Genomic DNA, 14,266 nt, shown 5'->3' with positions numbered 1-14,266 from the left:
CACAAAAAATAGACAGATAGATGGATGGATAAAAGGTGGTGGATAGCTATGCTATCAGTATAGATGTATTAATCACCGTCAGTTTTATCATACAGTAATGCGATTGATTTCATTAGCAAAACAAGAACACCACTCTGATTTTGCATATGTACATTTATTTCTTGAAAAATGTCTGTTTTGTAGATATTTGGAAATATTAATATGGATAGAGTCAGTCTGCCAGTATAAAGAATTTCTCTCTTGCTATGAGCAGAGCCATGTATTGGGCATTATGGAGGAATACGAGTTGTCTTGTCTAAAAGACTGGTAAACTTTTCATTACCCTAAGGAGCCTCTTCTCTAGTTCTTCAAGTTCCTGCCCTAAAATCCATATCGCCATCCACGATCGTGAGCAGTTAGCAAGCACAATTGGTTTGAGATTGAAAGCTATCAGCCAACTAAGAATTGTTCTTCAAAGGAAGAAGACTGAATCATGCCAAAGAAAAAGAGACGAGGCCTCCCTGATTCTGGATTATTGTGTCTTTCTCTATTCAGGTTACTAGTCAGACACTGAGCTTTTCCTTCACCGTTGTACAAGACATCCCTGTAAGAGACCTGAAACCTGCTATTGTGAAAGTCTATGATTACTACGAGACAGGTGAGTAAGGGAGGACTAAGAACCCCCAATAAACTCGATTCATAATAAAGGAATAGAGTGTCACAGACATTTGGGAGTAAGTCCTGTTTTCAACGTTTTCTGTCACCCGTCCTTTTCACCTGTTACCTTGGCCTATAAAACTACTACAAAAACTACCTACAACATAAGCCTATCAATCCTGCAAAATTTTCCAAGGTACTAAGAGTTTTACAAAGAAGTGTTTACAGTTAGAGAGAGATATATAAGTCTCCTTAAAAAGATACTACAACAATGCGAAGCAATAAGCAAAAGCCTAGAGAATTATACCAATAATTACAGTAGGAAATTAGAGAGAGAGAACTATTGCCCGAGTGATCAAAGACCAAAGAAAGTAAAATTTGAGTTGGAAGATAAAGGGTAGGGGCATTCTGATTAATAAAGAGGAACATGCTGAGTGTTTCAGACTAGGTGAAAAGTATAAGAAAATATCATGAAGGAAAAGCGAAGCAAATATCAAAAGAGAACTGAGGGGCCAGGCCAGTGGTGTAGCAGTTAAGTCGGTGCATGCCGCTTTGCCGGCCAGGGGTTCACAGGGTCGGATCCCAGGCACGGAACTAAGACTGCTTATCAAGCCATGTTATGGCAGGCATCCCACATATAAAGTAGAGGAAGATGGGCACAGATGTTAGCTCAGGGCCAATCTCCCTCAGCAAAAAGAGGAGGATTGGTGGAGGATGTTAGCTCGGGGCTAATCTTCCTCAAAAAAAAAAAAAAGAGAGAGAGAAAGAGAACTGAAAGGATACATGCCTACAGTTATCCCTCCTGTACTTTGCTTGAACAACTGTAGTATGAACAGCCTTTTATTTTTCTCCAGAGAAGGGAATTATGTCAGTGGTATCAAGAGTGGAAATTCAATGAAGCTTGCAGCCCTAAGTCAAAGCCTCTCCGTGAAACCTTGTCCCACTGAAGCTCCCATTCTTCAGTTTGTCTCCCATTGTGTCTTTCAGATGAAGCAGCTTTTGCTGAATACAGTGCCCCCTGCCACACAGGTAAGCAGTTTGCATCCCATTTTGCCCTCAAAGCCAGTCCTCCTAATACAAAATCATCTACGTCTTTTTTAGTTGATCTCAGATTCCTCACACTGCACAATAACACAGGAATATACATCTTGGAGGAGGAGCACTAACTCTGGAAGATTTCTCTAATTCCTTTATCAGAAGAGTCTATATTTATTAGAGGGTAGATATTTCATGGATCTCATTCTCAACCATAGCCAGTTTGGTTTCCTTTAGCAAACTCTGCTATTCATATCCAGTTAGAATTGCATTCACTCCTTGTCAAGCCCTAAATCATCCTATTTACTCTCCTCTTCTCTCCACAGATACAGAGTAAGGAAAATTTGAGGCCCATCTCTATAAACAGGGCTTTGCTGAAATCCCCAGAACCAAGACTCTTTAAAAGGATTGTTTTGTCTCTGCAATATAGATACTAAACAAGCTTGGTAAATAAATATATATTTTCAGAGAGTATATACCATTGATTCCTCACTCAGGACAAATTTACTCCAAGCTCACTCAGTGCCTTGCTGTGTATCCTGTATTTCCAATGAAGAAATAATGACATTCTAGTTGAGGTAATAACATATAGTATAAAACTGGGAATAACTCAAGACAGCCTCAATGTTGCAGAACCTCAGAATATTCAAAATAAGGTAATGGCAATCTGAGAAAGCTTTACATCCACAAAAGTTTGGGTTTTGTTTTGTTTTTTTTTGGTGAGGAAGATTATCACTGCACTAACATCTGTGCCAATCTTCCTCTATTTTGTATGTGGGATGCCGCCACAGCATGGCTTGATGAGTGGTATATAGGTCCACACTTGAGATCCAAACCCATGAACCCTGGGCCACCAAAGCAGAGCATGCAAACTTAACCACTACACCACCAGGCTGGCCCCTCAATAAAGTTTTTTGATGCATAGATTAGTGACACGAAGAATATAAAGTATGTCTAGTGGAAACACTTCTACAAAGGCAAAGAGTGTACTTTATGCCAGGTAAAATGACCAACCTGACTAGATAGGAGCTCCACATTTCAGAATTCTTAAGAGTTTAATTAATTAATTAATTAATTATGTTAAGCTGGGAGACAGAAAAATATTATGGTAATTTGAAGTATGAATTAGTTGGCCTGACTTCTGGTCCAAAATTTGCCACTGACCTTTTGTCTGACTTTGGGTCAATCAGCTGAGCTCTGGATATCAATTTCCTGTATAAGAAAGAGTCTGATGTTATTGAAGTGATAAGTAAGTATGGGAACAAGTTTTCTGAGGAGATAAGAAAATGTAGAAGCATAAAAAGAGGTATAAGGGTTAACTTAATTTTTTTAAAAAGCTAATACTGAGTGTCTACCATATGCTAGGCATTGTTCTAAGCATTTTGCTTGTATTATGTAATTCCATCCTCACACTCTATGATGTACATACTATGAGTAATGCCGTTTTTAAAATAAGAAAACAGGTTCAGAGAAGTTAAGAAATTTTCCCAAACTCTAAGTGATGAAGAAAGCAAGATTTAAACTTAGGTATTCTAGTGTCAGAGTCCATACCTTAACTACCTCCCTCTATGACTTAGCTGTGGGAAGGAGATCATTGTTTCCTCTTTTGAGATTTCAGATGATGGTGGGAGGCTAAAGGCAGAAAGAGAGATGTGTTCAAAGGAAGAGAAATGTACACAGGAGCAGAGAAAAGCGGGGAAAAATGGGGCAGAGGAAGCAGGAAGAGCAGAAGTTAGGGAGACCTGGGAGACCCTCAGGGAGTTCACATCTGAGACCTGCTGGTGTCATCATGTAGCATTTGTCCCTTTCTTGTGTGAAGCATATGGGATTGGTAGACTGTGACCAGTGTGGCCCAAGATTTGAATATGCCTTCCCAAAAGTCAAACTAGACTGTGGGAGGAGAATAGGAGACACCTACAAAATCTCTTGCTTAGAGCCTCTTTATTTATTTAAAGATTATGTTGGTTTCTTTTCTTTCTATAGTACAGAAAGGACAGAACGTTTCAGTATTCTGAAAAAGCTGGTAGACTTAGATGGGATAATACTATGGGATCCAAGATTCCTTCTCTGAATGATCACAATAAAAGGGTCAGAGAACCTGCACCCTGAGACTGGATCTGGCCTTACCCACAGGCCGTCTTATAAGAGGCACACACTAGCCCTCTGCTGTATGCCCCCATTGCAAGAGAGCTACATCAGCTTGGAGCCCAGATGTGTGGGGCTTCCTCCAAAATAGACACAAAGGAGAATCCCAACTTCATGCAATGAGTTAGAAGCATTGCAAGTGAATAACCAAATACCATTAACGTTGTACTTGGTGGGGAAGAAAGGAACAGAGAAAAGCCTGTCAAATGGTCTGACTCTTGATTCTGTGATATTTTTGTCTAATCTCAATGAAGAAATGTAAGTGAGGCCCAGGACAGAAAGTAGAAGCAGCTCCTAATTTTGGTCTATGCTGAGAGAGTTAGGCCAGGCTAAACATTGAAAAGTCATGACGGTATTTATGAGAGTGATAAAAAGTGAGGCTAGAAAGAGCTCTTGAGACCGATTCATCAAAGGTCTTAAAAGAAGTCTGCATTTCATCCTATCAGTAATAGTAAGACAATGGAATCTTTAAAAACCGGATAGTGGCATGATCAGATTTGATTTAGGACAGTAACAAGCGGCAGAAAGGGGCTAGAGAGGTGGGGACAGGTGATCAGGTAGTTATTACAATGATCCTTATTTATCATGAAACATGTGCCTGGAAAATAGGCTGTGAGTATATTCTACTTCTTAAAACTGTATTCTTAATTCTTACCACTTAGGGAAAGCCAAAATGCTTTGCACCAATATGCCAAGTTCTAGACCAAAATGAAAGTCTACAAAGAAATTTTAAGACACTGGCCTGCTATAGATATCAGGTTCAGCTTCCTATGCAGTTTTTTCCAGAGTTTATTAAAAGCCATAACTGACACTAAGTAGCACTCGGGATCAACAATTCATGTGTTCCCAGATATGTGTCTTGATCCAAACTGGGATGAGAAATGGGGGATTACTAAATACCAAAATAAAGTTAGACACAGACTAGTAGGATTTTAAAGGGAAAACATTGAGACATCAGAGACACACAGAGCATGTACTAGATTCGTGCCTCAGATCCTGAGCGTTATGGTGAATGACCACCTTGGACTTCCGCGAATTTTTTTTTTAATGTGTTTCCCCTGCGCTTGTCCCTTAGCGGTAGCTCTGAGATCCTCTGTTTTCATGTACAGTAATAAAAGATAGCCACAGGGTGGCAGCAAAGGTTAGAGAATATGAGTACTGCTGGTTTACTAATTATAAAAACACTTTTTAAAAATTAAAAAGTTAGGCAAAGGGAAGAGAGCAGAGGAACAAAATAATCGTGGAAACTTAAAATAAGAAGATAAAATAATATCTAGCACAAATCATCCTTACCTGTGGGCAGAATTGCACTCACAATCTTGAAACAGCTGATTTTTTTTTTATTTGGTTTATTTTCTTAGAATTAGTGTATTCTACAAGAAACATTACACTTATTTCTTTTCTATCAATGAAATGTGACTCTAAACCCCAGCCCCATTGGACTGACAGGAAATCATCTCGCTTATCCTGGGGTTCTTCCACTTGGTGATCTAACGCAAGATCAAGGTGTCGCATCCCATCCCACTGCAGTCATCTGTCTGTAGTCCACATGACTTTTAGATCCACCCCTCTGTGGCCTCCTTGTCGATCTTAGGGATAGGAATGCTTGACAAAGAACAAGTGGCTGGGCCTAGCATCCAACCTTTCAGATGCTCCACGCGGACCTTCCCTCTAGAGTAACCTGAGGAATCCACTGACCTCTTTCTGCCCAGCCTAAAAGAATTGTTTTAGTCTGGGGAAAGTCTTAATCATTTAGTCATTTTAGTAATAAACCTTAGTTTTTAATTGGTTTTCTTCTTCTCAAATTCTGTTATTCCCCTAAGTATTTATTGTTTTTTTTATTGAGGTAACATTGGTTTATAACATTATATAAATTTTAGGTGTACATCATTCTATTTTGAATTCTGTGTAGATTACGTCATGCTCACCACCCAAAGACCAATTACAATCCATCACCACACACGTGTGCCCAGTTACCCCTTTCACCCTCCTCCCTCCCCTCCTTTGCCTCTGGTAAACACCAACCTAATCTCTGTATCTAGGTGTTTGCTTATTGTTGTTGTTGTTGTTTTTATCTGCTACTTATGAGTGAGATCATATGGTATTTGACTTTCTCCCCCTGACTTATTTTGCTTAGCATAATACCCTCAAGGTCCATCCATGTTATCCCATATGGCAAAATTTCATCTTTTCTTTATGGCTGAGTAGTATTCCACTGTGTATATATACCACATCGTCTTTATCCATTTGTCCCTTGATTGGTACTTAGGTTGTTTCCAACTCTTGGCTATTGTGAATAATGTCACAATGAATATAGGGGTGCATATATCTTTATCCATTCATGTTTTAATGTTTTTGGATAAATACCTAGAAGTGGAATAACTGGACTATATATGGTAGTTCTATTCTTAACTTTTTGAGGAGTCTCCATACTGTTTTCCATAGTGGCTGTGCCAGTTTGCCACCCCACCAGCAGTGTATGAGGGTTCCCTTCTCTCCACATCCTTTCCAACACTTGTTGTTTCCTGTCTGGTTAATTATAGCCATTCTGACAGGCATGAGGTGATATCTCATGGTAGTTTTGATTTGCATCTCCCTGACAGTTAGTGATGTTGAACATCTTTTTATGTGCCTGTTAGCCATCTGTATATCTTTGGAAAAATGTCTGTTCAGAACTTTTGCCCATTTTTTAATTGGTTGTTTGTTTTTCTGTTTCTGAGATGTATGAGTTCTATATATTTTGGATATTAACCCCTTATCTGATATATGGTTTGCAAATATCTTCTTCCAATTGTTAGGTTGTCTTCTCATTTTGTTGATGGTTTCCTTTGCTGTGCAGAAGTTTTTAGTTTGATGTAGCTCCATTTGCTTATTTTTTCTATGGTTTCCTTTGCCCAGTCAGACACGGTACTCGAAAATATGCTGCTAAGACCAATGTCAAAGAGCATACTGTCTATGTTTTCTTCTAGAAGTTTCATGGTTTCAGGTCTTACATTCAAGTCTTTAATCGATTTTGAGTTAATTTTTGTGCATGGTGTAAGATAATGGTCTACTTTCATTCTTTTGCATGTGACTGTCCAGTTTTCCCAGCACAGTTTATTGAAGAGACTTTCCTTTCTCCATTGTATGTTCTTGGCTCCCTTGTCGAAAATTAGCTGTCCATAGATGTGTGGGTTTATTTCTGGGCTCTTGAGTCTGTTCCATTGATCTGTGTGTCTGTTTTTGTGCCAGTACCATGCTGTTTTGGTTACTATAGCTTTGTAGTATATTTTGAAATCAGGGAGTGTGATACCTCCAGCTTTGTTCTTTTTTCTCAAGATTCCTTTGGCTTTTTGGAGTCTTTTGTTGTTCCATATAAATTTTAGGATTCTTTGTTCTGTTTCTGTGAAAATTGTTGTTGAACTTGATTGGGATTGCATTGAATCTGTAGATTGCTTTAGGAAGTATGGACATTTTAACTATGTTCCAATCCAAGAGCACGGAACATCTTTCCATTTCTTTGTGTCTTCTTCAATTTCCTTCAACAATGTTTTATAGTTTTCAGTGTACAGATCTTTCACCTCTTTGGTTAAGTTTATTCCTAGGTATTTTATTCTTTTTGTTGCAATTGTAAATGGGATTGAATTCTTAATGTCTCTTTCTGCTACTTCGTTATTAGTGTATAGAAATGCAACTGACTTTTGTATGTTGATTTTGTATCCTGCAACTTTACTGTATTCATTTATTATTTCTAAAAGTTCTTTGGTGGATTCTTTAGGGTTTTCTATATATAAAATCATGTCATCTGCGGGGCTGGCCTGGTGGTGTAGTGGTAAAGTTTGCACATTCTGCTTCAGCAGCCCAGGGCTCACAGGTTCGGATCGTGGGTGCGGACCTACACACCACCCATCAAGCCATGGTATGGTGGCATCCCACATACAAAGTAGAGGAAGACTGCCACAGACGTTAGCTCAGTGATAATCTTCCTCAAGCCAAAAAAAAAAAAAAACCAAGGAATACAGGCAATGGATGTTAGCTCAAGGCCAGTCTTCCTCACCAAAAAAAAAAAAAAAAAAAAAAAAGAATGTCATCTACAAATAGTGACAGTTTCACCTCTTCCTTTCCAATTTGGATCCCTTTTGTTTCTTTTTCTTGCCGGACTGCTCTGGTTAAGACTTCCAATACAATGTTAAATAAGAGTGGTGAAAGTGGGCAACCTTTCCTGGTTTCTGCTCTTAGATAGCTTTCAGTTTTTCTCTGTTGAGTATGATATTAGCTGTGGGTTTGTCATATATGGCCTTTATTATGTTGAGGCATTTTCCTTCTACACCCATTTTATTCAGAGTTTTTATCATAAATGGGATGCTGTATCTTGTCAAATGCTTTCTCTGCATGTATTGAGATGCTCATGTGATTTTTATTCTTCATTTTGTTAATGTGGTGTATCACATTGATTGATTTGTGGATGTTGAACCATCCCTGCATCCCTGGAATAAATCCCACTTGATCATGGTGGATAGTCTTTTTAATGTATTGTTGTGCTTAATTTGCCAGTATTTTGTTGAGGATTTTTGCATTGATATTCATCAGTGATATTGACTTGTAATTTTCCTTTTTTGTGTTGTCCTTGTCTGGTTTTGGTATCAGGGTAATGTTGGCCTCATAAAATGAGTTAGGAGGCTTCCTCTCCTATTCAAATTTTTGGAAGAGTTTGAGAAGGATATGTATTACGTCTTCTTTGAATGTTTGGTAGAATTCACCAAGGAAGTCATCTGGTTTTGGATTTTTATTTTTTGGGAGGTTTTTGATTATTATTTCAATCTCCTTACTGGTGACTGCTCTATTCAATTTCTCTATCTCTTCTTGATTCAGTATTGGAAGGTTGTATGATTCTAAGAATTCATCAATTTCTTCTAGATTATCCAATTTGTTAGCATATAGTTTTTCATAGTATTCTCTTATAATCCTTTGTATTTCCAGAGTGTCCATTGTAATTTCTCTCCTTCATTTCTGATTTTATTTATTTGAACCGTCTCTATGTTTTTCCTGGTGAGTCTAGGTAAAGGTTTGAAAATTTTGTTTATCTTTTCAAAGAACCAGCTCTTAATTTCATTGATTTTTTTCTAATATTTCATTTACTTCTGCTCTGATTTTTATTTCATTCCTTCTACTAATTTGAGGCTTTGTTTGTTCTTTTTCCACTTCCTGCACTGTTAGATTGTTTATTTGAGATTTTTCTTGTGTGTTAAGGCAGGCCTCTATTGCTATAATCTTCCCTGTTAGAACCACTTTTGCTGTATCCCATAAATTTTGGCATGTCATATTTTCATTCTCATTTCTCCAGGTATTTTTTGATTTCTCCTTTGATTTCTTTATTGATGCAATAGTTTTTCAGTAGCATTTTGTTTAATTTCCACATATTTGTGGCTTTTCCAATTTTCTTCCTGTAGTTGATTTCTAGTTTCATACCATTGTGGTCAGAAAACTTGGTATTATTTTAATCTTTTTAAATTAATAAGTTAAGACTTGATTTGTGGCCTAGTATGTGATCTATCCTGAAGAATGTTCCACATGCATTTGAAAAGAATGTGGATTCTGCGGTTTTTGGATAAAGCATTCTGTATGTATCAATGAACTCCATCTGGTCTATTGTGTCATTTAAGGGCAGTGTTTTCTTATTGACTTTCCATCTGGATGATCTATCCATTGGTATAAGTGGCATATTAAAGTCCCTTATTATTGTCAATTTCTTCCTTTATATCTGTTAATATTTGTTTTATATATTTAGATGCTCCTATGTTGGGAGCATAGATTTTACAAATGTTATGTCTTCTTGTTGGACTGACCCTTTTATCATTGTGCAATGCCTTGCTTTGTCTTTTTTTAAGTCTTTGATTTAAAGTCTATTTTGTCTGATATGAGTATTGATATCCCAGCTTTCTTTTCATTTCTATTTGCGTGGAATATCTTTTTCCATCCCTTCGTTTTCAGTCTGTGTGTTTCTTTAGATCTGAAGTGAGTCTCCTGTAGGGAGCATATATGGGTCTTGTTTTTTATCAATTCAGCCACCCAATGTCTTTTCATTGGAGCATTTAGTATGCTTAAAGTCATTATTGATAGATATGTACCTATAGCCATTTGTTAGTAGTTTTCTGGTTGTTTTTGTAGTTCTCTATTCCTTTCTTCTTCTCTTGGTCTCTTCCCTTGTGGCTTGATGGTTTTCTTTAGTCCTACATAAGTTTGAGTTCCTTTCTCTTTATTCTTGTGTATCTATTGTAGGTTTTTGTTTGTGGTTACCACAAGATTCATATATATCAAGCTATACATATAGGAGTCTAATTTAAAGTCATACATGCTTACATTCGGATGCATTCTAAAAGCTCTACATTTTTATTCCCCACCACCACCACATTTTGTTTTTGATGTCATATTTTATGTCTTTTTATTTTCCATTACCCTTAAGTACTTATTGCAGTTATAGTTGATTTTACTACTTTTGTCTTTTAACCTTCATACCAGCTTTTTAAGTGGCTGATCTATTTCCTTTATCAGATATTTGCCTTTACCAGTGAGATTTTTTTCTTTCATATATTTTCCTATTTCTAGTTATGGCCTTTTCTTTTCCTCTTAAAAAAGACCCTTTAACATTTCTCATAAGTCCAGTTTAGTGGTGATGAAGTCCTTTAGCTTTTGCTTTCCTGAGAAACTCTTTATCTTTCCTTCAATTCTGAATTATCACCTTGCCTGGTAAAGTATTCTTGGTTTAAGTGTTTTCATTTAAGCACTTTAAACATATCATGTCCCTCCCTTCTGGACTGCAAAGTTTCTGCTGAAAAATTAGCTGATAGTCTTATGGGGGCTCCCTTGTATGTGACTTCTTGTTTTTCTCTTTCTGCCTTTAATATTCTCTATCATTAATTTTTGCCATTTTAGTTATAATATGTCTTGGTGTGTATCTCTTTGGGTTCATCTTGTTGGGACTCTCTGTGCTTCCTGGACCTGGGTGTCTGTTTCCTTCCCCAGGTTAGGGAAGTTTTCAGCAATTATTTCTTTTTTTTTTCTTTTTTTTCCAAGGAAGATTAGCCCTGAGCTAACATCCACCAATCCTCCTCTTTTTTCTGAAGAAGACTGGCCCTGAGCTAACATCTGTGCCCATCTTCCTCTACTTTATATGTGGGACGCCTACCACAGCATGGCTTGCCACACAGTGCCATGTCTGCACCTGGGATCCAAATCGGCGAACCCTGGGCTGCCAAAACAGAACATGTGCATTTAACCACTGCACCACCGAGCTGGCCCCTCAGCAATTATTTCTTAAATAATTTTTCCCTCCCTTTCTCTCTCTCTTCTGGGACACCTATAAAGAAAATATTAGTAGGCTTGATGTTGTCCCAGAGGTTCCTTAAACTATCTCTTTTTTTTTAATTCTTTTTGCTTTTTGCTCTTCTGATTGGATGGTTTCCACTAGTTTGTCTTGCAGATTGCTGATCCTTCTTCTGTATGATCTAATCTGATGCTGATTCCCTCTAGTGTATTTTTCATTTCAGTTATTGTATTCTTCATCTGTGATAGGTTTTCTTATATTTTCTCTTTGTTGAAGTTCTCCCTGTGTTTCTCCATTCTTATCCCAAGTTCAGTGAGCATCTTTATGACTATTATTTTGAACTCTTTATCAGTAAATTACTTATCTCCATTTCATTAAGGTTCTTCTCCAGGGTGTTACCTTGTTCTCTCATTTGGAACATATTCTTCTATCTCCTCATATTGTTTGGCTTTCTGTGGTTGTTTCTATGAATTAGGCAAAACAGCTACTTCTCCCAGTCTTGAAGGAGTGGCCTTGTGTGGGATCATCCTCTCCATAAACTGTGTGTGCCAAGGCCACCCAGGTTAGCTGGTGTGGCCCAGTGGCCTGAGGCATGCTGTGGTGGTCTTAGCATGCCAGCTAGAGGATCTGGCCCATGCTCCAACCTGTACTATCAAAGTAGAGGGGAAATACTAAAAATGGCACTGGCCAGCACCTTCAACCCCACAGAAAATTTCAGCAATTCCCTGCCCATTTGGCAGACACTCTATGGTTTGTAAGTTGATTTCCTTTTCATATAGTCTAGGTGCCCTTAAAACTGCTGTTTTTTTCACTGTGCCCCAGAGTGGGCAAGCCTGCACATGGACCTCTCAGTGATATCCCTTCCTGCTATTGGTTGCTCTGTCAAGAGTGGAGTTCCTCTTGATATTGTGTCTTTGTCTCTCCTACTTGTCTCTATGTGATCCCTCTATCATTTGTCGTACAGAAGCTGTTCAATCAGCTTTCAGTTCTTCTTCAGGAGGAATTGCTCTATATATAGATATAGATTCCATGTGTCCATTTCACCATCTTGGCACCCACCTTTTGCCATTTTTTAAAATAAAATGTCTTACTTCTTGTCTTAATTTTTACTTCTCTAACTACTAGAGAGTTGAAGCATCTCTTCACATGAGCCATTAGGATTTCTTCTTTTGTACATTACTATTCATGTAATTTATATGTGTTTGTATTTTTTTATTTCATCAATTCGAAATTGCACATTTTTATCATTTTAACATCCCTGAAATGGGTACACATCTTACAATAGATAATATCTATTTCATTTATCTACTTTTGCATAACAAACCACCCCAAAATCCAATAAGTTAAAACAACAACAATTTTATTACATTTCAGTTTCATGGATTGACAGGGCCTAGCTGGGTGATTCTTCTGATGGTCTTGCCATGGGTCTCTCATGAAACTGCAGGCAGATAGCAGCTAGGACGAGAATCATCTAAAGGCTCCACTCGGATTCTTAGACAGCTTAGCCTCTCCCTCTCCATGTAGCCTCAGGGCTTCTCCTTGTGGTTTCTCTAACAGAGTAACTAGATTTGTTACCTGGCATTTCAGAGCTCTCAAGAGCAAAGCTTCCAAGAAAATAAGGCAGAAGCTTCAAGGTTACTTATGAACTAGCCCCAGAGGTCATGTAATATCACTTTTATCATAGAGTCAGCTTATATTCAAGAGAAAATGAAACAAACTCCTCATCTTGAAGGAGAAGCAAGATCATATTACAAAAGAGTGTGTAACTGAAGAAATTGTTGTGGCCACCGTGGGAACACCATTTACTAAACCTGCTATTTGACTTCAAAATCATGTCTTTCCCACATACAAAATACTTCTAGGCTCTCCTCTGAAAGTCTCATCTTATTACAGATAAGTCTAAGATCTCACCATCTAAATCAGGTGTGAATAGGGTTTGGGGGTGAAGTTCCTTAGCTACTACTCTTTAAGTACAGTTCCTCTTAACCTTAAGACATTTGAACTTAATAGACAACATATCTAACCCCAAACAAACTCAGTAAATGATGGTGAGACAAAGAAAGGATAAGTGCAACAAATATTCAGTTCAGATTCAAAAGTAGAAAAAATAGACTCCACTTCTTGGTAGGGTGGGGGCAAGGACATAATGCAAAAGAGCATGTGGCTCATCAAATGGTACACTTCAAATAGGTGCAGTTTATGGTACATCAATTATACCTCAACAAAGGCATTTGTTTGTTTGTAAAGAGTATGTTTGATGGGCAATGTGCAGGCATCTTTGGAAACACAGTCTGCCACAGCATTTTACACAGTGGCTGTCAGGTAGGCAATGTCATGATGTAGTCATCATTCTTTCTTCATAAATGAACTTGGCTGTTTTCCCATTGACCTTCCTATTGAACAATTTTAATCTCTCAATGTTTTAGTCAATGAATCATTTAATAAACATTTGAAAAAGGAATTGGAATTCTGATTGTTCTTTGAAACATGCCATTGACAACTGCTGGTAAGATCAAAAGAGTGTTAAGATGAAGACCTGAAGAATGGTTGTGAGCTTGGCAAACAACCCCAGAGACAGTAGTGAGGCACTCGGGAAATGCTGCATCACCAGCACCACATGACGTCACAGAATATTGTATATAAGAATGTGAAGTCCGAAAGTGAGTCAGAAGAATTGCTGTGTAAAAGAAAATGAGTTTTATGAATGCTGAATGCCAGAAGTGGGCACGGGAGGGAAGCACAGAACAGAAAAGCTAGCTGCCATTCCAAATATATAATTGCTATTTAATGACAGGACAGTAAATATTGAAGTTAAACCGTATGGAAGTGTCATTTTTGTAGCTCCCAAAAAGTCAAATAGTGAAAAATCTTCTGATTTCCAATCTAATGTTTCCTACAGAATTCTAAGGAAAGATTTCCTGAGTTGGATAGTACAACACAGAAGGCACTTAAACAAACAGAAAAAAGGACAGCACAGCATTTGTCTGTCAAGATGGGGCAGAGGAAATTAAATTACATGTTATTCTTTAAGGACAGAGAAAGCCTAGGGACCCCCAGCACTGTGTCTGACTCTGTGATCATTCAGTGCCATACACTGAAATTATATATACGTGATTATGAACCATTCCAAAATGATAAAAGATG

At 37.8% G+C, this 14,266-nt stretch overlaps 1 protein-coding gene across 3 annotated transcripts in view; it reads left to right on the top strand.

Moving 5' to 3' along the window:
- The window catches only part of LOC106837426 (alpha-2-macroglobulin-like), an 88,227-nt gene that overhangs the window by 56,983 nt on the left and 16,978 nt on the right, over window positions 1-14,266 (top strand). For 2 of the 3 annotated variants that reach the window (XM_070494340.1, XM_070494342.1), the window contains 2 exons: window positions 535-637; window positions 1,624-1,665. In XM_070494340.1, the coding sequence (XP_070350441.1) occupies window positions 535-637; window positions 1,624-1,665 (145 nt within the window). Of the gene's footprint in view, window positions 1-534; window positions 638-1,623; window positions 1,666-1,997; window positions 2,159-14,266 lie in introns of those variants that run through there. The other variant, XM_070494341.1, reaches the window with a different exon arrangement.

Source organism: Equus asinus, chromosome 22 (assembly GCF_041296235.1).
Source record: "Equus asinus isolate D_3611 breed Donkey chromosome 22, EquAss-T2T_v2, whole genome shotgun sequence".
NCBI lineage: Eukaryota > Metazoa > Chordata > Mammalia > Perissodactyla > Equidae > Equus > Equus asinus.
Note: the sequence above shows the minus strand (reverse complement) of the source record. Positions and strands in the feature narration are given on the sequence as shown.